Source organism: Microcaecilia unicolor, chromosome 1 (genome assembly GCF_901765095.1).
Source record: "Microcaecilia unicolor chromosome 1, aMicUni1.1, whole genome shotgun sequence".
NCBI classification, from domain to species: domain Eukaryota; kingdom Metazoa; phylum Chordata; class Amphibia; order Gymnophiona; family Siphonopidae; genus Microcaecilia; species Microcaecilia unicolor.
Genome location: NC_044031.1, coordinates 639,490,156 through 639,515,749, shown reverse-complemented (window position 1 = coordinate 639,515,749; position 25,594 = coordinate 639,490,156). Strand labels below are relative to the sequence as shown.

General features: G+C 40.8%; 1 protein-coding gene across 1 annotated transcript in view; it reads right to left on the bottom strand.

Moving 5' to 3' along the window:
- Positions 1-25,286, bottom strand: part of ERCC1 (ERCC excision repair 1, endonuclease non-catalytic subunit) — a 42,499-nt gene extending 17,213 nt beyond the window's left edge. Inside the window, exons 1-5 of the mRNA XM_030221695.1 lie at positions 25,105-25,286; positions 20,389-20,512; positions 15,801-16,130; positions 12,802-12,905; positions 3,486-3,585 (exon numbers count right to left, since the gene is read on the bottom strand). Coding sequence (XP_030077555.1) covers positions 3,486-3,585; positions 12,802-12,905; positions 15,801-16,130; positions 20,389-20,472 — 618 coding nt within the window. The 5' untranslated portion in view covers positions 20,473-20,512; positions 25,105-25,286. The remainder of the gene's footprint in view (positions 1-3,485; positions 3,586-12,801; positions 12,906-15,800; positions 16,131-20,388; positions 20,513-25,104) is intronic.
- Positions 25,287-25,594: the final 308 nt, after the last annotated feature.

Genomic DNA, 25,594 nt, shown 5'->3' with positions numbered 1-25,594 from the left:
CAACATTCTATTCGCTTTCCTAGCCGCAGCAGCACACTGAGCAGAAGGTTTCAGTGTATTATCGACGACGACACCCAGATCCCTTTCTTGGTCCGTAACTCCTATTGTGGAACCTTGCATGACGTAGCTATAATTCGGGTTCTTTTTTCCCACATGCATCACCTTGCACTTGCTCACATTAAACATCATCTGCCATTTAGCCGCCCAGTCTCCCAGTCTCGTAAGGTCCTCTTGTAATTTTTCACAATCATGTCGCGATTTAACAACTTTGAATAACTTTGTGTCATCAGCAAATTTAATTACCTCGCTAGTTACTCCCATCTCTAAATCATTTATCATGCTTCCAACAGTGGCCAATCCAGGTTAGAAGTACCTGTCCGAAACTCAATTAGTAGCAATATTCCATGCTATCATTCACAAGGTAAGCAGTGACTTCTCCATGTCCATCTCAATAACAGACTATGGACTTTTCCTCCAGAAACTTGTCCAAACCTTTTTTTAAACCCAGATATGCTAACTGCTTTTACCACATCCTCCAGCAGTGAGTTACAGAGCTTAACTATTTTTTGTATGAAAAAATATTTCCTCCTACTTGTTTTAAAAGTATTTCTATGTAATTTCATTGAGTTGTTAGTGCGGGTAATAAAAGTCAATAATACGTTTACTCCAAGATGTCATTCACCTATGTCTTTTCCTTTGTGCCTTTATAAAATTTTCTTTCCCCACTTTTTTCTTTCCTCTCTCGCTTTCATTGTAATCAAATGAATCCTCAGATGATTATTTGATATATATATATATATATATATGTTTTTGTTTCTATTGTCCTTGTGATTTTGAAGTTATTTCTTTCTATCCTTTGATTATTTTTTGTAGCAACTGGATACTTACTACACGGTTGTCATGACTTGTTGCTATGTTTGTATTTGTTGCCTACACCTTCGGAGTTGCTAGGTATTGTACAAGCGTGATAGACATCTGTTACGAATTTACAGTTCTTTATGTATGATGTTGACCAGCAGTGATGGTTCACATTGTTTACTTTGAAATGCATATTTATTGTCATGGATGAGTTCTTCCTTTTCCGCGTTTAATAAAGAAATATTTAAAAGAAAAAGTGGGCTTATAGCCTAGATTTGAAGACAACCAGAGATGGAGCTTGACGTACTAGCTCAGGGAGTCTATTCCAGGCATATGGTGCAGCAACACAAAAGGAATGGAGTCTGGACTGACTCTTATTGCCCAGGGTCCCAGACCACAGTCAGTCTGCCCCTGAATAGGATCATGACTCCAAGAGAACTGTAGAAAATGAAGAGGTTATGATCACCTGGGACATCTCCATCCCAACTGATAAAAAGCAGTTTGGGCAGGATGAAAATGTACACATACATGTCCCATTTTACAATGGGAACACATAGTTTTAATAAATTTCAGTACCAGCTTTTGCATCTGTTCTAAGGCAAGAGCAAGTGTCAGTAAGCTGGGTGTTTGGGCCTGTGGTCTCCACAAATGATTCATGGACCAACTGTGCTAACCTTTGCAGTGTCTATCGCCACCTTAAATATTCAGGATAAAGAATTATTTCACACCAGTTAACTGGCTCCTCCTCTGCTGCGGCCTTTTAAAATCTGGCACATACACAGTGCATGTTGTGAAACCAGTCTCTTGTAAAATACTGGAGGAAATATAAACATCCCAACGTAACGCACCATTCCCCACACAGAGCTCCTATGCAAAATGAGGCAGTATGTATAACCTCCCAAGAACTGCAGATGGAGGACTTGGAACGACAAAGATAACGAGATAACCGAGGGGTAAAAGAGGCACTCAGGGAAGACAAGGACGTAGTGAAGAGATTAAATGAATTCTCTGCTTCGGTCTTCACCGAGGAAGATGTGGGAGAGATGCCGGTGGCAGAAATGGTATTCAATGCTGACGAATAAGAGAAACAATCAAATCTCTGTAAACCTGGAACATGTAGTGGGGCAATTTGACAAACTGAAGAGTAGCAAATTGCCTGGACCATATGGTATACATCCCAGAGTACTGACAGAATTGAAAAATGAACTTGCAGAACTTTTGCTAGTAATATGTAATTTATCTTTAAAATCAAGCATGGTACAGGAAGATTGGAGAGTGGCCAATGTAACACCGATTTTTTAAAAGGGTTCTAGAGGTGGTCCGGGAAATTACAGATTGAAGAGCCTGATGTCAGTGCCGGGCAAAATGGTAGAGACTATTATAAAGAACAAAATTACAGAGCATATTCAAAAGCATGGATTAGAGACAAAGGCAACATGGATTTAGTGAAAGGAAATCTTGCCTCACCAACCTATTACATTTCTTTGAAGGGGTGAACAACCATGTGGATAAAGGTGAGCCAGTCGATATTGTGTATCTGGATTTTCAAAAGGCATTTAACAAAGTACCTCATGAAAGACTCCAGAGGAAACTGGAAAGTCATGGGATAGGAGTGGCCTTAACGGTTAGTGCCATGGGCTTAATACTGGCAACCTGTGTTCAATTCCCAATGCAGCTCCTTGTGACCTTGGGCAAGTCACTTAACCCTCCACTGCCCTAGGTACAAAACTTAGATTGTGAGCCCTCTAGGGACAGAGAAAGTACCTGCATATAATGTGTACAGCGCCACGTACGTCTAGTAGCACTGTAGAAATGATTAGTAGATGTAGTGTTCTATTGTGGATTAAAAACTGGTTAAAGGACAGAAAACAGAAAGTAGGGTTAAACGGTCAGTATTCTCAATGGAGAAGGATAGATAGTGGGGTTCCACAGGGGTCTGTGTTGGGACCACTGTTTTTTAACATATTTATAAATGAACTAGATATGGGAATAACTAGTGAGATAATTAAATTTGCCAATGACACAAAGTTATTCAAAGTTGTTAAATCGCAAGAGGATTGTGAAAACTTGCAAGAGTTAAGCTGAGACACACAACAGCTAAACGGTGTGTAAGTCCCCTTTGAAGAAGCGTTGCGAAACAGGCACCTGTTGGGGCATACAGGCACACCTGTGAGATAACGCACCAGTCCGTTAAGCTAAGTGCTGCATATGTTGATATATTATAATGGGAAAGAAAAAAATACAATAGGTGGGTGGAGGATAGAGTCAATGATTATATCTTGACACATATATACAGATTCACCACGGGAGTGATGTGAATAGCAGTAGTGTCTAATGATATGAGACTCCACCTCATTTATGCTACACAAGTGTTTTGTGTGATATCCTTCCGTTTATATTTTGATATTGGTTTAGTTGATTTAAGGAGGTGATATAAGCCACAGTCATTTTTTTGACAAGTATTTCTGGGATAAGCAGCACAAAAAGTATTGTACTGTTTGGGGATCTTGCCAGGTACTTGTGACCTGGATTGGCCACTGCTGGATACAGGGCTTGATGGACCTTCGGTCTGTCCTAGTATGGCAACACTTCTGTACTTACGTACTATGTACTTATGAAGCACTTACCACATCTACCTGCACCAGCAGGACCCGCAGCGCATACGACTGGCCCAGCTTCTTCAATCGCTCATGGATGTAGTTTGGATTAAGGTTATGATATCGAAGACTGTTCAAGCAAGAAAAGAAAAGCAAGTCATATCCAGCGCTTTTCTAGCTGGCATTTAGCACTAAAAATATCCAGTCCAAGTATGTATTGCCTCTGTCCCTACAGAAAACTGGCTTTTCAGCAAGAAACAATAAACATGTACACTAAGAAATGATTTCAAGAAATTATCTGAATGAATTAATAAATCATTTTATTATTTATTTGTTACATTTGTATCCCACATTTTCCACCTATTTGCAGGCTCAATGTGGCTTACATAGTACCGTAAAGGCATTCGTCAATACAGTAATGTTGTGGTAGAATAAGGTTCATGTGTACAGACACATTAGGGAATCGTAGAGAGGAAGAGAATCGTAGAGAGGAAGAGTTATTATACGTCCATTATATGACCTTCGTAAGGAGAGTATTGCAGCTCCCTATATATGAAATACTTCAAGACCTGTACATATCCATTTGGTCAACTCCTAATTCAGTTACACCAACTAAACGAAATTCAGATAATAAATATTGAGTGTAGGACGTTTTAGGACATGGCAAGCAACAATTGTCTCATGTTTCTTTGATAGTCAAATCTGCAATGAGGAAGAACAAAACATCTAAAGACCGTAAGCCTTATTCTCCAAACAAGGACCTTAAATCTATAGACTTAATGGGTAAAAGAACGTACCAAACTTCCATGCCCGCTGCTCACATTGCAGTGCATAATTATCATTATGTACAATATTTACATACTATTATGGATAACTTGAATCAGTTAGTGGAAGAATTATCAGAAGCTAACAAACCTTCTTTCCAGTTGATTTTAGCACATTTTGAAGACTGTTCTAAGCAGATGATTCGTGCTGCAAATGACAGCTATGATATGGCTGTTAGAGGCTCCGCGATAGCAATATCTAAGAGCTGACTCTCATGGCTCAGAGCTTCAGCATTGAAGGAAGTTATTTTTGAGAGAGATGCCCCATGTTGTACAGGGAACACTTTAGTTGGAGAAAAGGTGACAGAAATTATAAAGGACATAAAACAAGAGTTTACTACTTAAGACATCCTAGAAGATGACAGTGCAAAAACTTCCAGATCGACTTATAAACATCTATCTTACTATTCTTCCAGAGGCAGATATCAAGAAAAGCTTAACTCTTACTCCCAGAGAACTACCTACCATTTTAAGTCAAACCAACCATGAAAAAATAGACACCTGCTCAACAGAAGAAACAGAGCACTAGCTTTTGACATAAATCTTCATCCTCACGTTCTGGTATGGGGCCATCTTCAATATTTTTGCAGTGCTTAGAGGGCCATCACAATGGACACTTGGGCGCTGAAAGTTATTCAAAATGGGTATCACATAAATTTTCTTTATCTCCCACCATCGCAACTGCCTCCTCTGTCCTCAGCTCCAATGGAACAATTACGACAACTGAAAGTTGTCACGCTTTTATCTGCCCAAGCCATCGAAGAAGTACATCCTGCCCAAAGGAACAAGGGGTTCTATTCGAGATACTTTCTCATGAAGAAAAAGATGGGAGGTTTTCGAGCCATTCTACATCTCCGAAGTCTCAACAGATACATCAAAAGAGAGAAATTTGAGATGACCACACTAGCTACCATCCTTCCATTTTTACAACAAAACATGTGGCTCATGTCCCTGGATTTGCAAGATGTGTATCGCTATGTTCCGATTCACGAGTCATCGAGGCAGTTCCTTCGATTTGTCCTAGACCCCAATCATTACCAGTACAAGGTACTTCCATCTGGTCTGACTACAGCACCTCGAGTCTTCAATAAATGTGTGGTTACAGCAGTGGCCCATCTTCATCAGCAGGCTCTAATAGTTTTTCCATATCTGGATAATTGGTTAATAACTGGCCAAATGTCTCAGAAGGCCCTTCAAGCATCATCTTCTCAACAAGCTAGGATTCATAATCAACGAAGAAAAGTCACATTTGCAATCAGTGCAACAACTAGGGTATAAATGAGCTCAAATTATCACTCCTTTAGCTCTAGCGAAGTTGCCTCTTTCACACGCACAGTCCATCATTTTATTGATACATCACATTCAAGCAGTTCAAGTCTCGACTGCCAGAGTACTTCTACAACTATTGGGACAAATGGCGTCGACAGTGCATGTTCTATATTTACCAAGGTTACACATGCACCCATTGCAGTGGCACCTCAAGGATCACTGGTCTCAATTCAGTCAGCCGTTGTCCACCAAAATTCCAATCCCTGCAGTGGTGGACTCTCAGCAACAATCTGCTGGTAGGAACACCTTTCCAATCTTCAGCCCCCTCACCAGTACTAACGATAGATGCTTCCAGGCAACGTTGGGGAGCTCATCTATCTCAATATACGACACAAGATGCTTGGTCTCTGACGGAGCAAGCCTGCAGCATCATCAACCTGTCTAGCTCTTTTTACTTTCAGCAGTAGTCTGGCGGAATCAAGTGATTCAAGTATACACCGACAATCAAGTCACCATGTATTATGTGAACAAACAGGGAGGAATGGGATCCAAGCTCTTTTGATGAAAACTGATTTTCAATGGAGTTTTTGTGGTTCAAACTATGGTTAAGAAGTTTCAGGTAAAACAGCCATAGTGACTGTTCACAGAAACTGTGAACCCTTGCAGAAAGACTTTCACCCACAAATTACTGCTACAACTCTGACTCCAGGTAAAAACCATACCTGATTTTCTTTATTAAAACTTTTCAAATTACAAAAAGGATAGAAAAGAAAAATAAACTGATGAAAATAAGAACCACCACCAGAAATTGTCATTATATTTACACTAGAAGAAAGACCCATCAAAGCAAAGGGGGGTAGGCAGGTAAATGAATACGCTTAGTGATCCAAGTTCTTCCACACCTGAGAATGGAACCTTGCCTCAGGCCCATGATCTACACGCAGACATTTTCCTAACAGGTAGAAATACACACACCATTACATAGTACATGTATTTTACATACAGAGAGACTCAGCTCTCTTCTGAAATGCAGTGTATGGGTCACCCTTGACATTCGCACCGCACCCATATGAAACATGTAAAGGCTGAATGTACAAAATCTGCCATCATATGCCTGTATCTATTTAAGAAAAGTAACTGGTTGCAGCTGTAGCACTGGCCACAAGATGTCAGTATTATCTATTATAATAATGGAATGAAAAGGCGTTACAAGATGGCCGCCTGAATGCTGCGCGAGGTTGACTGAGAACGCTGAAAATTTTTTCCTCCTTGAAATATGCCACATACTAAAAGGAAGTGTGCGACGAAAAGCCTATTGCCGAAGGCAATAACTTCGACCCCAACTCAGCAAACTCTCGATCACTTCTTGCAGAATATCCCACCTGATTGGCGAGCCCGATGTTAAGCCCCGACGGAGGAGCGTCGGCGCTTCTGGGCTATGAGGTTTCTCTCACGCCGCCGGAGTTGATTCCGCCCCCCTGCCCTGCTTCGACCCGAGATGGGGAAACCCTGCTGGATGCGGAAGGCGCTGCTAGGGGGACTTCGTTCGGCAAACTATCTCGGAGCTCTGAAGGGGAGGACTCAAAGTCCCAGGAAAATCCAGGAGAGGTTACACTAACGGAAGTCTGGAAAGCGGTTCAAGCTTTGACGGTAGCAGTGACTAAATCCACAAATGAATTTGCTACAATCGTGAGTAAACTAGAAAAATTTGATGCCTCATTGGAAAAAATAAAAAACGATACTAACACCCAAACTCAACAGACACAAATTGAAATTAATGGGTTAAAATCTTCAGTAGAAGCTCTAATTAAGGATAAACAAATAATCCACCGGAAAATTGAATTAATGGAGAATAATAATAGACGTTTGAACTTGAGACTTTTGAACTTTCCTATCTCTTCATTGATAAAAGCAGATGAGTTATTTAAAATGTATTTGAAGGAAATTCTGCAGTTACCAGCTTCAAATTTACCCCCATATAATAAGATTTATTATTTACCACTGAAAAAAGGTTTGAATACAGGTCCTGCAAAGAATTTACAAGGAGAACCCCAGGAACTACATGATTTGACTGCATTTCTGGAAGATTCTAATATGGATATAACTGATAGAGGAACACTATTGGTCCAATTTGTGTTTGAGCAAGACTTAAACCATGTCTTTAAATTATATTTCAAAAATTCCACTAAAATGTTTTATGGACAGAAAATATGGATCTACCCAGATGTTGCGAAGGCAACTCAGGATAGAAGGAAACAATTTTTGGATTTAAGAAATGATATTAGGGCTCTGGGTGCATCGTTTTTGCTAGCTTACCCCTGCAAGTGCAGGATTAACTTTCAGGGGAATAAATATGTTTTCTCCGATCCTTTACAGCTACGATCTTTCCTAGAAATGAAAAAAATCCAGGCATCTGTTTTGTAATAACATCATTTATCAACTAAAAGTATATGTGGGTTTAAAGGCAAGCCGAATTATACAAAAAAAAATTTTTCTTTTTGATTTAAATGTCTCCTCATGTTTCTTAACGTCTCTCACCATTAGTGGTCTAAGGAAGAATGTATTTCTATCATTTTGGGTAGATATATGCAATATAATGTTACATGAGATTGTTGCTTTCTGTTTTTCCTGTGCAAGTTAATGTACTTGTAATTTAAAATCAATAAATAAATTATATATAATAATGGAATGAAAACATACACACAAACTGCAACTAGCTTTCAATATAAATTCTAATTATCTCATTGTTTAATATTTATCATAATTTCAGAAGAAAACACACAAGAGTTAAAAAACGTACCAGTATGCTCATACATTAAGCGGAATATGAATTAACCAGCCCAACCTCTTGCAATACAAGTCGCTCAATCAAAAGAAAGCATGTGCAATATATCGGACAACTAGTCATCCTCTCATCCCTTCCCTTTAAGGCCATTCTCATTCTAGCAAGAGCAAGAGATTATGCACATACTGATGATCTGTGAGCTGCCGAATCCTGATCCTTTAAAATATAGTAAGAAACATGCCCGTGTCCTGTCACACATTGTTGCAATGACATCATCCCAAATCTAATTTTCATGCCAAATACCAACCTCCCTTTCACATTTCATGCACTGGAGATGCCACTGCTTAGTGAAACTTGGCACCGTAAAAATCAGCGCTGAGTGCGATTCTATAAAGGGCGTGCACTCTGTTTAGGCAGGTGTGGGGGAGGCGGGAGGGAAAGGGATACTTGGAAGCAGGGGCATAGCTACGTGGGGCCACAGGGGCCCCGTAGATTTGGCCCTGGACGCCCCTCCCGCCGACATATGTGCAGGACGTCAGACTATCGTAGAAATGAAAGGTCCAAAAATTTCCACAAAAGTCCAACGCAAGAGAAAAACGAGTGGAAATACAATTTCAAGAGATCAAACCAGGTGAAATGCTCCGAATTACTTTATTGAGGACCCTACCCAAAGTCCAGCAACCGTAGAAATGAAAGGTCCAAAAATTTCCACAAAAGTCCAACGCAAGAGAAAAACGAGTGGAAATACAATAAAGTAATTCGGAGCATTTCACCTGGTTTGATCTCTTGAAATTGTATTTCCACTCGTTTTTCTCTTGCGCAGGACGTCAGACTCACAGAAACAGAACGAAGCCTTGGCTGGCGGGGGTTGGGGTCCCCCGCTGCAAAGGTAGGCGACGGCGGCAGCAGGGGAGGGTTGGCGGCAGGAGGGGGGGTCAGCGGCGCCAGGGGGTGGGCTAAAATGTGCCCCCTCACCTCAGGCTCTGGACCACCCTCCTGCCAAAGTCTGGCTATGCCCCTGCTTGGAAGGGATACAATAGATGAAGGGCTTGGATATATTAGGGTGGGAGGCTATAAGAACCAAGGCCTTTCCCCTTAGATTTGGTATGTTGAAACACTTCTCTTACTTAATCTGGGATCTTGCCAGTTATTTGTGACCTGAATTGGCCACTGTTGAAAACAGGGTACTGGGCTTGATGGACCTTCGGTCTGTCCCAATATAGTAACACTTATGTAATCTCCAGTCCTAACGGTTATTTCCATGGAACTGTATTTTATTTGTTGTATTTGTATCCCACATTTTCCCACCTATTTGCAAGCTCAATGTGGCTCACATTGTTCCTTAATGGCGATCGCCATTTGCGGAGTGAGAGATACAAGTGGTATTACATTAAAGATCGCGATTGACATAGTGGATTAAGCAGTCAAGTATAAAGAGTACATATTCAGAATGAGGGATAAGTGGTATTGCGTTAAAGTTCATTCGTGGTAGAGTAGACCTTGGTAGTCGAGTATAGAGAATTAGGTTTTATCCAGTTCTTGCTTGAGTTTTGTTGTCTGGTATTAGGATGGATCAATGTGGTATGCCTTGTTGACCACCCTCCTGTTTATTTATCTGTCTGGAATACTGTGATAAATAAATTTTTGCTTTATATAAATAATAAAAAAAGATTTCAACTAAAGGGCATGTGCCCTTTTTTAGAATCACGCTTACCCCCGGATTCTATATAGTGCACTTAGATTTAGGCGCTGAAATCGGCATCATTTCTATAACACCGCACATGACTTAATTGGCTTAACAAGCTACTGAGCACCTAACAGCACTTAACAAGCAATAATGAACACTAATTGGCACTGATTAGAATTTAGGCACAAAACTCGCTCAGCATATTCTGTAACGCTGTGTGCCTAATTTCTAACGCGTAGAGGCAAAAGGGGCATGGTTATGGGCGGGGAAATGGGCATTTCAAAATTTAAGTGCCTATGGAATATGGCCCAGTGCACCTAAATCTACGTGCTGAGATTTATACCAGGGTTTCATTGGCGTAAATTGATGCGTGCAGATATCAGCGCTGAAATCTCAACTAAGCATATTCTATAATCGGCCCCTAAATCTAGGTGCTGATTATAGAATACTATTAGTTGGCACTGATTTTTCAGCACCGATTTATTAGGTGCCATATAGAGATTCTCCTCCTTAGTGTCGATTCCTATGCCTAGCTTTAGGCGCCAGCATTTACGCCTGCTGAAACCTGGTGTAAATGCTGGCATGAAATTAGGCATGCCGAGACCATATTCTATAATTCCGTGTGCGTTTCGGAACGCCCCAACATGGCCACCCACCCCCTTTTGACTTACGTGCTAGTAAAGCTAGATGCCACGCATTATAGAATAGTGTGAAGCCAGATGTGTGGGCAAATTTTAATGAGTGCCAACTGCAGGAGATTAAGGAAGGGGTAAGGGATGGTTTAGGAAGGGGAATGTCGTCGTTTGATCAGTTGCTGTAGATATGCGCATTCTAGATGTCTACTTGATGGTTTCTTTTTCTTGATTAGTTCAATGTATGTATAAGCCGTTCACGCTGTGGAGCTGGAAAGGATGGAAGATACCCCATCGACCCAACATAAAAACCTGGATACCTGCGACATAATGAAACCAAAGACCGAAATGGAAATATCCTAACTCTTCCTCTTCCTCTCTAAGTTCCCCCCAATGTATTTACCATACATGAACCTTATTCTACCATAATATCACCTTGTATTTGTTCATACCAGAACTGGCAGATGCCGTTACGGTACTATGTAAGCCACATTGAGCCTGCAAACAGGTGGGAAAATGTGGGATACAAATGTAACAAATAAATAAATAAAAGACAGAATAGTGCAAAGGCATAAAGTACAAAGTACTACATGCATCAACCTTCTCCTACATGAGCACGCAACTCTGGAATACACTACCACGCAACCTGAAAACGATCTATGAACTAACCGACTTCCGTAAACGATTGAAGACCTATCTCTTTGAAAAAACTTACTGCAAGGATCAAAACACATGAATTCCATGCACACCAACAAAATGTATCAAGACATTCTCTTCTAAACTCTCTTTCCCCATATTCTCTCCCACTCAAAAATCTACCCACAGATAAAATTGCAATACCCTAACGCTCTCTTGCTATTATTCGATCACCCTATCATTCCCCCTATGTCACATCCCATAGTTTCTATGCCCCAAAGATGATTGACTTGACTTTGTCTTCCATAACTCTTCACAATGTAACCCATAATCGCAATGTAACAAACTGTATTTCCATAATTCATAATGTATTGTAAGCCACACTGAGCCCGCAAATAGGTGGGAAAATGTGGGATACAAATGTAATAAATAAATAAATAAATAAAAAGAAACTGAACAGTCTGAGTGTTTGAAGGTTGACTATACCTTTATTGGAATGTTCAATAAAATTGTTTAAACATAAGTTGCGCCAATTAACTTCAATAACTGGTTGTTAACACCCAATTAGTGACAGTTCAGGGCTCGTTACTCAATTACTGCGTGAAAATCTAGGCACCAAATATAGAATCTAGCGGAGTGTGTGTAAAACTACAGTGAATTAATCTAAAGTTTGATGATAATGGAAAACCATATTAGGAGAAAATCATAGCTCCAGCTAAGCATCTTTTGTCAATTTACACTGAATAGTAACAAATGAAGTCAATGTGCACTCTCTAAAACACCTACTGAGATGCACTTCTAAATTAGAGGACTTGCATGATAATCATTGGGTCTCAAACAATCCAATTCAAAATAATTCGCGACAGATTGGTTTGAAACCATAAGCAACCTTATAAATAACATTTCTAAATGAAGTTATTTTCTATAATCTATTTCTAGGTTGATCTGAAAGTAAAGAACATCTGCAGGGCAGACCTACTGACTGTGCCTCAAGATTATGGGAGCCAATTATGGTTTCAACCAATGTGTCTTACTGATATGACTCTTCACCAATTTTCACCTCAGTACATTCTAATCCTAGTCCTCCAGGAGTGGGAAAGCCTGGCATGAAATTTCATAAAACAAACAATGCTAGGTTGGGAGCACTGGGTCTGGAACTGCTCATACAAACTTTCAAACCAGTCACTCTAAAATGACTAGACCAGAAACTGGTAATTACTAGGTACTATCTCATGAAAGGTTGAAAGTTCTCTCAATCAATATTTCCAGTGAATTCTAGCCTTGCTAGTTGCTGTTTTCTTCTCTTCAGCTGAACATGCTGGTGTTTCTCTTCAAACTACTACTAAATATTATGAAAATAACTGTTCATGTTACCTAACAAGACCGGTCTGGCCAACGTATATAAGAAGGATTTAGATCTCCAATGCTCTGATGCACTCGTGCAGACAGTACGTTTACTGCGTCCACCTCCCCCATCCCTGAAGATCAGAGCAGAACCCACCAATCCTGCTACCTGAGAAAGAGAGCACAGGTGGTCTGTCCCATTACATAATCGGGGATAATTTCATCAAACTCCCACGGGACGTTATGTACGAACTTCAGAATGGGGTTCCCTCTCTGAGGAAGAAAAAGATAACATGGTATCAGTGAAAGGCGAGATCAGTAAGAGACAGCTAGAGATAAAGGACAGAAGGAAAGAAAGACTGATGAACAGAGAAAAGGTAAGAAACCCAAAACAGAAGAGATGGGCACATAAAAAACAGAGGGGGGGACATAAGAAGAGAGACAAAGAGGAAAGAAAGATAACACTGGCCTTGATGCAGTAAGCAATGCATTACAACGCTGTGCTCAGTTTGAGTGCAGAGCATTCTAGCACACGTGCTAAAAACCCGTTTACTCCTAAAGCACTAAGGCCCTCATTTTACAAACCCTATTCAAGTTTAATACATGCACAAACCAGCACTTAAATATTTACCTTGCATAAACGTTTTAAGTCCCCATTTTACAAAGCAGGGATATGCAGGTATTAAACTGAAGTGTGTGCAAATGACAAGTGGTGTGGGCTGGGCATGTTTTGGGTGGAAGAAGGGTGTGGCAAGTTACTAGACATGTATTCCCCAATTTCAGAGGAAGATTAACATCTATGTCCTACAAGATCAATGTTGGGAGTTTAACCAACTACCAATCACATTTAGGATTTTGGAAACAGCTGCTATTGAGCAGCACTGCAATGGAGGGATATGGAGAGTTTGCCCTCTTAATCCCCCAGTGGTTTTGTCCCCCCCCCCCCCCCCACTGGCAAGGAAAAACAGTCACTGTAACAGCGTTGGGATAATAGCTGGTTACGTTTCTAAGATCACAAAGATAACCAGTTAAGTTACCATTGCACAACATAACATGTTATATACCGGCATATAATTAATGCTGGCCTTGAACATGTTAATATTGCATACGATAATTTTTCTAAAATGGATGTTTATGCTGCATGCACTCAGCACATAAACGTCCAATATCTCCTATATTTCAGAACAGAGATTATGTTGATAGCTTCTGTTCTAAAATACTGGTGAAACTTGAGCTGCATGAACCTGCACATCTCAATTCTACTTCTATAACCTGACTACTGAATATTATTACTATTTGATCCCAGGCCTGACTTTGCTTCAGGATCTAAAAGGAGGAAAAAAATACAGGCCTGTGTCTCTGACTTGATCTCCAGTGTTGAAACACTACAGAGCAAGAAGACACACGCAAGGGTGGGGGTCTAACTTGCAGAGCTGCATGAATGTGGCAATATGGAGGTAACAGATGTTCTTGAAAAACAGAGCAAAGATGGCTTCACACGAGGATGACACGGTGTCACAGAAAGTGTTTTGAGGAAGATGTGGTCAAAAATGTAGAAATGAGTGGTCCTGCAAGAACATGACTTTGTCTTCCAGTAAGAGGTGGTCTATTGTTGGCTTTTCCAGTAAAATACTAACCACTTCATTACCATAGCCAATCAGTGTTAACTATGACATTAATATAGATCCAATCAGATGTGCTTAACTGTAATATTATCCGTATCCTGAATGGACATAAAAAAATGAGTGTACTTCCTACTTCAATCCAGAGAGCCAGCCATAGAGCTGCTCCCTCATGAGAAACCAATTAATTGTAACTGAATTGGCAAGTAACCCAATTGCTTTCTCATAAGTAACTTTGAGTCTTTTATATCCACTAATTGGCATTGGCATCAGAGACTCAGACCCAGAAAACACCTATGTGTAGCTGTGGTATGGTATTCTCATAATTATGTGACTGTACATAAATTTGGCGAATAGTAAAATAAAAGCATTTCATTGCTTGTATATATACTCTGGAGTCTTAGATATAGAGGTAATTTTATATAGCAATATTCTGTACTCCTAGTGAGATATCACTGATCAGTTAATTGTACAAATACATGATGAGATATTTAATAAAGACCAAACTGATGCAGCCTTGGTGGTTTATTTCTTCCTAAGCATTAGTGGGTGGTCCACTATATTAGGAGGGGTAAATACACCTAAATCAAAACACTACATGTACCTGCACACTAATGGTGTGCGAATTACAGCTGAATTTAAAAGTGTGCACTGCGAGAAAAACCAACATGCATCACCACAGTAATATGTAGTCATCTGCTGCATCACAAGTAAAATGTCATCCTTACTGTCAGTGCATGAGCAGGACCAGTTCATGAACCATCAGGAGAGGAGATGTTTCAAAACCATTTGGCCGGACTACCCATCCCTATCCCACCCTGACTTACCCTCTATTACTTCTCTGGAGATAAGCCCTGGTGCCCCATCCCAACCACCCCCACCCCAGAGAGTCTATCTGGTCCAGGGCACACCAACTATGTGTCAGGAACTACCATTTTTCAAGATGGCGGTTTGAAGATAGGATACTTGCAGCACACCTTCCTGAACCAGGTATTAGTGGTCCTGGGAAGGGGGGGGGGGTATATCCATCCACCACTGGAGACTCTCTGGTTGAGGACCTCCCCAATACATGGTGCCGGGGCCAGGTGTGCCCTGGACCAGATAGATATGTGAGGGGGTGCTTCTATTTGGGCAACCAGGGATCTTGGGTCATCTGTCATGAAGCGCCAAATTTCACCTCAGGTGACCCTTTTGATCCCATGATGCACCTCTACTCCATTCCTGAGCTGGCGTAAAGATCCAATTCAAGAAGAAGAGTAAAACACTGAGCTAAATTGTGGCTCTTTTTTTTTTTTATATATACACTAAGTGGAAGCAATCTTTACTCAGTAATTTGTGTCCATCTTGCATGTACACTGTGCTATTCTTTAGCACAGTGGTTTTACCGCCGATTTCCTGTGAAGAAAATTCCTACTGCATCAGAAGTAAGATTAGAATAGGAGATTTTTAAGGATAATGCAACTTACTGCATCTGGGCCACTTGAGGGAAGGCCAAGAAATAGTCAAAGGTAGATTCAACAAGCCTCTCCCCACCCTTTCACCCCACCTGTCGAGGGCTGACCAAGATACAGTTGCTTTTCCCAGCTGGTTTCCCTGCTGTGGTCACAGCAACCCCAAAATCTGTCTTGCTTGTTGGAGAAGCCTCAGCACTCAGTGGATCAACAAACAGTACAGCACTATCACCACTCGCAGCTCCTTCTCTGGATGCTGCAGTCTGTGCCGTGGAAATGCTCTCACTATGGCTGTCTGGCTGAAGGACCCTGCTTCCAGCATCCTGCTTGAATATATAGTCAGCATAGGTTCCAGCCTGTTTTGGTGCTGTAGTGTCTTCTGCTGTACCTTCACAGCCCACAGAAGATTTAAAGAGAGGTTTCAGCTGAACACGAAAAAAAATACATCTATAAATAACTCTAAAATTCAAACAAAACACTCTACAACAAAACTATATTTTACAGGACAGAAGCATCAGTAGTAAGGCAGTTCAAGGTTGCAACACCAACTTCCCTAAGTCCTTAGATAACTTGCAAGTACATTTGGTGGTGTGTCTTATTCCCTCATACAGACCTCTAGCTCCGACACACAAGAGCTGAGGATAAACATATTGGGTACTTGGACCAGAACCAGACCACACTGCAGTGTTGGACGTCCCTATTCGTCCTTTGTAAAATTGAGATTTGGATTTTCCAACCACATGGACATTCATATGCTTTGAAAATAACCACCAGAGAGAACGTCAGCAGAAGCCACATTGGAATATAAGCCAGGTGACATTCCTATACTGGTAAAAAGTGGCACAAGATAATTAGTTTTCCTGCAGGGTAAACAGAACCTCGATTCAGCATTCCACCTAAATGAAATTACCCTCCGAAAAACATTCTATTATTTGGACCCAGCATTATGGAATGCTTTGCCTCAAACTTTATGACTAGAACCTTCTTTTTATTTTTAATTAAGGCATCTTTAAAAACATTTTCTCCCTAAATCAGAGCTGTGATGGTTGGCTGGGAAGCAAGCTGACTGACTCTGGCAGGATCTCTCTTGCTTTTACTTTATCTATTTTAAGATGGCACTTTTCTTTTTTTCTCTCTTTAATTATTAAGTTTTGTACATCACACTGCCGTTTTGTTAAAAAGTTGTGGTATACTAAATTAAACAAACCGTAAACATCACTTCCTGCAGAACCCAGGGCTTCTTAAGTATTTCCCCTCCAAGACTCAAAACTGCAAAGACACCAAGATCTTCCAAAGACCAAAGATATTATATTCCACATACCCTGCGCCTTAGAAGGCTCATTACTGTTATTAAATGCGCAAAACTAACCCATTTGGAGGTGTTGCCCCCAAAAGAAAAATGGCGGGAGTGTGGATATAGGCCAGGTAAGATGACCTAACACATAAATCCAGGCTAAAAGCAAACAATTCTAGACTCTGCCAAAATTATCAAATATTATGTTATGTAAGGGGCTCAAAGGTTCCTTTCCAGTGTACATACGTATCTATATAAAGATAGAGAAGTGTAGTGTGCTTCAGATACCAACAAGAATGGGAGCTATTTTAGATCTAGTCTTTAGTGGAATGCAGGGCATGGTATGAGAGGTAACGGTGTTGGATCCACTGGGAAACACTAATCATAACATGATCAAATTTGAGTTAATATCTGGAGTGAAGACACTAAAGAGATCTACAGTAGTAGCATTCAATTTTCAAAAGACTATGACAAAATGAGGAAAATGGTTAAAAAGAAGCTGAAAGGGTCAGCTGCAAGGTAAGCCTTACCTGGAGGGTGGCCAACGTGACACTGATTTTTTAAAAGAGTTCCCAAGGTGATCCGAGAAATTACAGACTAGTAAGCCTGACTTCAGTGCCAGGCAAAATAGTGGAAATTATCATAAAGAATAAAACTAAAGATACATAAATAAACATGGTTTAAGTGGACAGAGTCAGCATAGCTTCAGCCAAGGGAAGTCCTGCCTCACCAATTTTTGCATCATTTCTTTGAAGGCGTAAATAAACATGTGGATAAAGATGAGCCAGTTGATGTAGTGTATCTAGATTTTCATAAAGCTTTTGACAAAGTTCCTCAAGAGAAACTCCTGAGAAAATTAAAAAGTCATGGGATAGAAGGCAATATCCTTCTGTGGATTAGGAATTGGTTATTGGACAGAAAGCAAGGTAGGGTTAAATGGCCATTATTCTCAATGGAGGAGGGTGAACAGTAGCCTGCCACAGGGATCTGTACTGGGAACAGTGCTATTTAACATTTATAAAAGATCTGGAAAATAGAACAATTGATTAAATTTGCAGAACACATAAAACTATTCAAAGGTGTCAAAACACATACAGACTATGAAAAATTGCTGGAAGACCTTAGGAAACTGGAAGACTGGGCATCCAAACGGCAGATGGAATTTAATGTGGACAAATGCAAAGTGATGCACACTGGGAAGAACAATCTAAATCATAGTTACCTGATGCTGGGGTCCACCTTAGGAGTTGGAACTCAAGAAAAAGATCTAGTTGTCATTGTAGACAGTATGCTGAAAGCTTTTGTCCAGTGTGCGGTGGCAGCCAAAATAGCAAACAGGATGCTAGGAATTATTAGGACAGGGATACAAAATAAAGACAAAGAGTATTATGGCTCTGTATCGCTCCATGGTGCGACCTGACCTTGAGTATTACGTTCAGTTCTGGTCGCCGTATCTGAAAAAAGATATAGCAGAATTAGAAAAGGTTCCAAGAAGAGTGACCAAAATCATAAAAGGGTCGGAACTCCTCCCATATGAGGAAAGGCTAAAGAGTTTAGGGCTCTTCTGCTTGGAAAAGGGACAGCTGAGGAGGGATAAGATTGAGGTCTATAAAATCTTGAGCGGTGTGGAACGGATACAAAGACCAGAGGACACTTGATGAAATTACATGGAAATACTTTTAAAAGAAATAGGTGGAAATATATAATCTTGAGCGGTGTGGAACGGATACAAAGACCAGAGGACACTTGATGAAATTACATGGAAATACTTTAAAAAAAAAAAAAGAGGAGGAAATATATTTTCACTCAAAGAATAGTTAAGCTCTGGAACTTGCTGCCAGAGGCTGTGGTAAGAGCGATTAGCGTTATCAGGGTTTAAAAAAGGTTTGGACAAGTTCCTGAAGGAAAGGTCCATAGTCTGTTACTGAAATGGACATGGGGAAAGCCACTGCTTGTCCCGGGATTGGTAGCATGGAATGCTGCTACTAATTGGGTTTCTGCCAGGTACTTGTGACCTGGATTGCCCATTGTTGGAAGCAAGACACTGGGCTAGACGGACCACTGGGCTGACCCAGTATGGTTATTCTTATACACTCCAATTAGCAGTGTCTGAGATTTTAAGCTGAAAATTAAAGTAGACATTTCAGAGGTTCTGCGGCTTTTTGAGATGCGTGTATGCTTCCAGGAGGGAATGTCTTAGTTCATCAAGGAATGAATTCCTACAGTAGACCATGAAGGAATTCAGGAGCAATCTTAAAGGGATTCTCGGAAAGGTGGAGCATAGTGGGCTCCATGCTCTGCTGGGATTCAAATTCTTGTGGAAGTAAAAAGATACAAGGAATCAAGGTGATCTAGTGTGTCCAAACATGGCAGAAGAACTGCAGAAAATAGGAAGGGGTTGCTCCAGTTGATGTTTCAAGAAGGAGACAAGCAAAGAGAGAGAAGAACTTGTCAGCATTTCAAGGAAGAGGAAGGGTTAACAGCTTGGAGCAGTAGTTCTAAGCAACAGTCCTCACCGTGCCAGTCAAGATTCCAGGATACCCACAATGAATATTCATTAGAAAGATTTGCATGCTCTGCCTCCACTGTAGGGAAATCTCCCTCACTCATATTTATTGTAGATATCCTGAAAATCTGACTGGCTGGTTTAAAGCCACAGGTTTGGCATCAAAGAGATTCCGGTTCAACAGGGAGTCCAAAACAGTCAAAGCTAGATCCATGGAGTAGCCTGAAACGTTGCCTGACTAAAGAGAGGCCCCTGAATGCATCTTTCAACGGCTGAACTAAATTATTGTATGGATATCACTTGTCAATTGTGTAAGCCCACCTCTTTAACATTGCTTTTGACTTGTAACCACTCGCCTCCACCTACCCTCCTCTCTTCCCTCCCGTTCACATTAATTGATTTGATTTGCTTACTTTATTTATTTTTTTTCTATTAGATTGTAAGCTCTTTGAGCAGGGACTGTCTTTCGTCTATGTTTGTGCAGCGCTGCGTATGCCTTGTAGCGCTATAGAAATGCTAAATAGTAGTAGTAGTAGTAGTAATTGAACACTACACAGTAGTAAACTATTTCTTTTGTAATACAACAATCTGCTGTGCAGCTGTCATTAATTCAATATCACAGTAACATGTCCAGAGTCTTAAGTGCTCTAAAGCACGATCCCCCCATCCTACTGCTGGAGAAACCCTAGAAAGGACCACTGATTGCATGATGGCCCAGCAATCCCAGATGTATCTGCTTGTTCTGTGAAGCATTAGAAGGGGGCTAGTTACAGTTAAATGCAGAACTTCCAGGATCCTAAACTCAAGGGCCAGGGGAAGGGGTGTCCTTAAATACTAAAAGGCAGAAAAGTAGTTTGGAATGTGAAATATTCTTGCTGGTTACCAGTGTAGCACTGGTGTCCTGTAATGGAACAATAAATCTTTTCTTCTTTTCAGGCGCCTCCACTGGATCCAGTGGCTCATTCATTTTGGAAATAGCAAATTCCAAATCAGCCTGGCACTGCAAACTGAAAAAGACAGAAGGTTGAGTGGCTTACAATGCTGAACATTACTCTCCATTTAATTCAGAACAAGGGATCACAAATTAGAAATTGAAATATGCAGACAAAAGCTAAACTGGAAACCCCAATAAGTGAGATTGTCTAGTGTTGCACAGCATACACAAACAGATATAGAAATGCATTTCTTCTAGAACTGAGCAAAATACAAAGACATTGGGGATTCACATTTTCCAAAGCTCATATTGCAATTAAAAATGTAAAATAAAATGCCCTTTTCTACCTTGGACTAGATTTGTTACTTTTGTGTTGGTCCCGGGATAATCACCTTCCTTTTGCTTCCCTTCTCCTCATCAGCACAAAATTTAAAAAAAAGGAGCACAGAGTCTCTGCCTTATTCAATATATCCCAGTTGGGCCCATATCAAAGTTTGCACTGGCTGCTTGCCAAAATTTCCACTCATTCAATATATCCCATTCCGAAGTCCTGGGCCCCTTCCTACCCGAGTCTGCTACCATTGGACGGGCTATAGTCTGCCATTGTGTCTTTTTCTAGGGCTCCTTAGGGCAGATGGGTGCAGGTTGCACTACAGCCCACAAAGCAAGGTGCTTGTGTCCAACTCAAAGCTGATTCTGCTATTCTGCTACACGGCTGTGGTCTACCTCAGCCCGTGCCTACACATGGATGGTCGGGACTTAGAATGTAGCAGCATATCAAGGGTAGGAGACTCAGATAAGGCAGCTCCTGAGGCTTCTGGCACACAAACAGGTAAGGCATTATATATCGCTACAGTACAGCTCCACAAAGTTTTAACTAGCTTGACGATACCATGAGCTTTAGCAGGCAGCCAGAGGATGGACAGGAATCAAGAATAAGTGTACCCAATGTTTTACAGGGAGGGTTTTATTGGAGGGTTGTAAGGCTAGATGGAGGCCAATAGGGCAGATGGGGTACTGGGTGCTACAGGGAAGCGATATATAAATGGGATAAAATAAAGAAATACTGTGATGAATGTGTGTTTGTGTGCCTCAACAAGGCTGTAAGCACCACTGAGCAGATACAATATCTATTTTCTGTATCTGTAAAGCACTACATAAGCCTTGCAGTTATAACAGTAATAGAAGGACTCTTCATAGAAGCCAAAATTGGTTAAGGGATTTTCATTTTAGATTTCTTTATATATTTTTTTAATTAATAATTGGCTTTATCAATCATCTGGGGGGTCACATGAATTTTCTTTTCTCTTTATTACAAAGCTTTCAAAAAAAACAATAACATGAACACAAAAATCAATAATATCACAAATGTCATACTGTCACTCTTCGTTACAATGCAAAGTGCTATGAAACATGAATCTATGACCCTCCCCCTACCCCCCCTTCCTTACAGTCCCCCTCCTTCCCCTTAAGAAAGACTCACTGTTCAATTGTGAAGCACTGCGTACGACTGGTAGCGCTATAGAAATGATTTGTAGTAGTAGTAGTGAGAAATGTTTCAAACTGGAGCACAAATGTCATTCTAAAATTTGCATTCCAGTTCATTCCTTCCATTTAAAATATAGATCCTGGATTTTAATAAAATTCACCAATCTATTCCTTCATAGAGCTGTAAGCTTGGACATTAGGAAAACGAAGTCCCCCTTAGCGAGTACCTGTTGACAATGTGTTTCCACACTGCTGCCAGAACCAATCCGCTGGCCACAGTAACACTGATGACCAGTTTCAAATATTTGTCCGGTAGCTCCGGCGGTTTAATATTCAACAAGCTGCAGCTCGACTTCAGCAATGGTATTCCAATTATGTTCATAAGCAATCCAAAAATCATATTCCAGAATATCTGTACCTTTCGACATGACCACCAGATATGAATGAAGGTTCCCTATTCCCCACATACCCTCCAACAGGCTCATCAGTAACACTGCTATATATATATATATAAAACTCAATTGAGCTGGGGTGAGGTACCAGTGGTACAACATTTCATATCCGTTCTCCACCATTTTACTTGATATAAACTTTTAATAAATTCTTAAACATCTTTTCCCAGGCCTTTGGTTCATACTCCCACCCCGAAACCGTTTCCCATACTGTAACATACTTTATGGGTTTAGTACCTTGCTGTACCAAAGCCCAGTAAAACCTGGAGATATAACCTCTAATGGCTCATTCTAGGAGGGTTTCCACCTTCCGTAACTCTGAGAGGTCTTTCTTCCCTATAAAGTCAGTGATTTACCTATAAGAAAAGTGGTCTCTCTGTCTCAGCCCGTATTCCTCCTCCAATTCAGAGAATGCAAGGACTTTGCCCTCATCTACAAATTGTCCCAGTGTAATAAGCTCCTGCGCCTCCCATATTCTATATGCAATATCTGTTTTACTCTTTATAATACTTATAAATACTTTAGATCTCTACTGTCCAACACTTCCTGGGCCCTACAGCCTTCTGAGCTAGGTTGCTGTCAGACCTGTCTGGCAGGATTCAAGGAAAGATACTTAATTGAACTGCCCTGACCAGACCAGTCCTGACATGTGCAATGTACCAAAGCTTCCTACTAGGCTGAGCAGTTACATTTTTATACTATCTGCTACCTGCAGCTGCCAGCAGGCTCCACAGGCAGGTCAATTAAATCCTGATTTTATTTTATTTTTACCCATTAATTTTCTTATAAACAAAATGTGGGGGAGAGGTTAGCTCTTACGGCATTTACTTTGAGTTCATAAGATGCAGGAAAAGATGTGTCTGTTTGACGCTGAGATACTGCCTATAACCAAAGTACAGAGCACCATGCTCAGAATCCCTTACAACTGTGACTATACTTTATGTCTAGTTAGAAAAATGAATGGTTGCTTTCAACATGCACTCTTTCACAGTAACACAATTAATATTTAAAGATCTATTGAGTCACAAGTCACAATTCACACCTCATCTGACTTGTGAGATTCTAAACAGAATGGACTACCAAGAAAGAGAACTTCCTGAAAGCTAAGCAAGAATGAAATTATAGGACCCTTTTACTAAAGCAGTTAATGCACGAATTAGTATGTTAACAGCTATCGCACAAGCACGTCAACTGTTACCACGGTGGGTTTACATAAGAACAGCCATACTGATTCAGACCAATAGTCCATTTAGCCCAGTATCCAGCTCCCAACAATGGCCAAGCCAGGTCACAAGTACCTGGCAGAAACCCAAATAGTAGCAGCATTCCATGCTACCAATCCCAGAGCAAGCAATGGCTTCCCCAATGTCTATCTCAATAGCAGACTATGGACTTTTCCTCCAGGAATTGGCCAAACCTTTTTTAAACCCAGATATGCAAACTGCTGTTACCACATCCTCTGGCAATGAGTTCCAGAGCTTAACTATTCGCTGAGTGAAAAAATATTTCCTCCTATTTGATTTTAAAGTATTTCTATGTAATTTCATTGAGAACCCCCCGGTCTTTGTACTTTTTGAAAGAGTGAAAAATCGATTCACTTTTACCCGTTCTACATCACTCAGGATTTTGTAGACCTCTTTAGTAGATTTCCTCATATCAAAGGATTTCTATCCCCTTTATCATTTTGGTTGCTCTTCTTTGAACCTTTTCTAATTCCGCTGTATCTTTTTTACAATACAGCGACCAGAATGAATGTAATACTCAAGGTGAGGTCGCACCATGAAGTGATACAGAGAAATATTCTTGGTCTTATTTAACATCTCTTTCCTAATAATCTTAGTATCCCATTGCTTTTTTGGCTGGACACTGCACCACTGGGCAAGAATACATGTGTGGTAAGTGCTTTTTTTTATGTGTTTGGGAGGCAGGAACTAGGTGAATATGGATATCATACACTAGTTACTGCAGGATACCACATGCACGCTGCAATTGTGCAGCTTCATTTAGCGCCTCTTACTGCAGCCGTACTTTGACCAGGTTTACACACACTAATGTGCATGTCCATTGTTAACTGCACAGAATATGTTCAGTTATAATTTTAAAACTACTGTTTCACACTCCAGCTGCCTGTATTAAGCCCCTTACTAATCAATATTGCAAGATTACTTTATTAAATTATGCAAGTGCTGTCAAGAATATGTCTCAAATCTAAATCTACCCTTTGTCCCTGGGGGCAACAGAACATGCAGACTACCACATACTACCACTATACCCAGCAAGCAAAAGCAGAGGAAAGGAACGTTCATCTAAGTCGCCATCTGTCACCTGAAACAAGAAATCTGTGGCTTTAACATAAGTGTACAATAAATCGAGTGGCTCAAAGAATACATGCACCGCCTCCATATTCTATTCTCATCTGCTGTAATCAAGTGTAAAGTGGTGGTTTAACCAGCTGAAAAACACTTAAAGGTTATATACACAAACTTCAAATATGCAAATACGGGGACAATAAACAAATGACATCTAAGAACAAATCTGCCTTCTGTTTGTTTTTTATTATGAGCCGTTTTTCTCCTTTCCAAACCAGTGGGCTGAGCATCCACAGATGCACTTTTAGCAGACAACTGGGTTGCCTACTATATCATAAAACTAGTTTTGTCTCCTCAGGTTGGAATTCTATAACATGAAAAGAAAATATGAGACTAAGCTCCTTTTTTTTCCTTACCCGAGCACAAACGGACAGTGGTGACATGCTGCTCATTTCAGGAAAGGCAAGAGATATACAGTAAACCTTAACAACGTTCCCTCTTTCTGCAGCCAGTACGTACATCTCCCACTGCCACACACATCCCTGTCCCCTACCGCAGGCGCCGCGCAAGCACACAGCAGAACGAACTGGGTGTCACCAAATAACCAGCCGCAGGCAACCGGGAACAAGAAGATTAGTTCCGGGGGGGGGGACATTTTTGAGATAACACACAAACTCCTGCCGCAAGCGCACGCACAGCAGGACGAACTGGGTGCCACCAAATAACCAACTGCACGCCACGGCAACCGGGAACAAGAAGATTAGTTCCTGGGGGGGGGGGGGGGGACACTTTTGAGAAAACACTACTGACCATTGCCAGGTGGGCGGTTTTACCGGCCAATTGGGCGGTTTTCCGCGACCCGCCGCGGGAAATTTTTGCCCGCGGCGGGTTGCGGTTTTTTGGCTG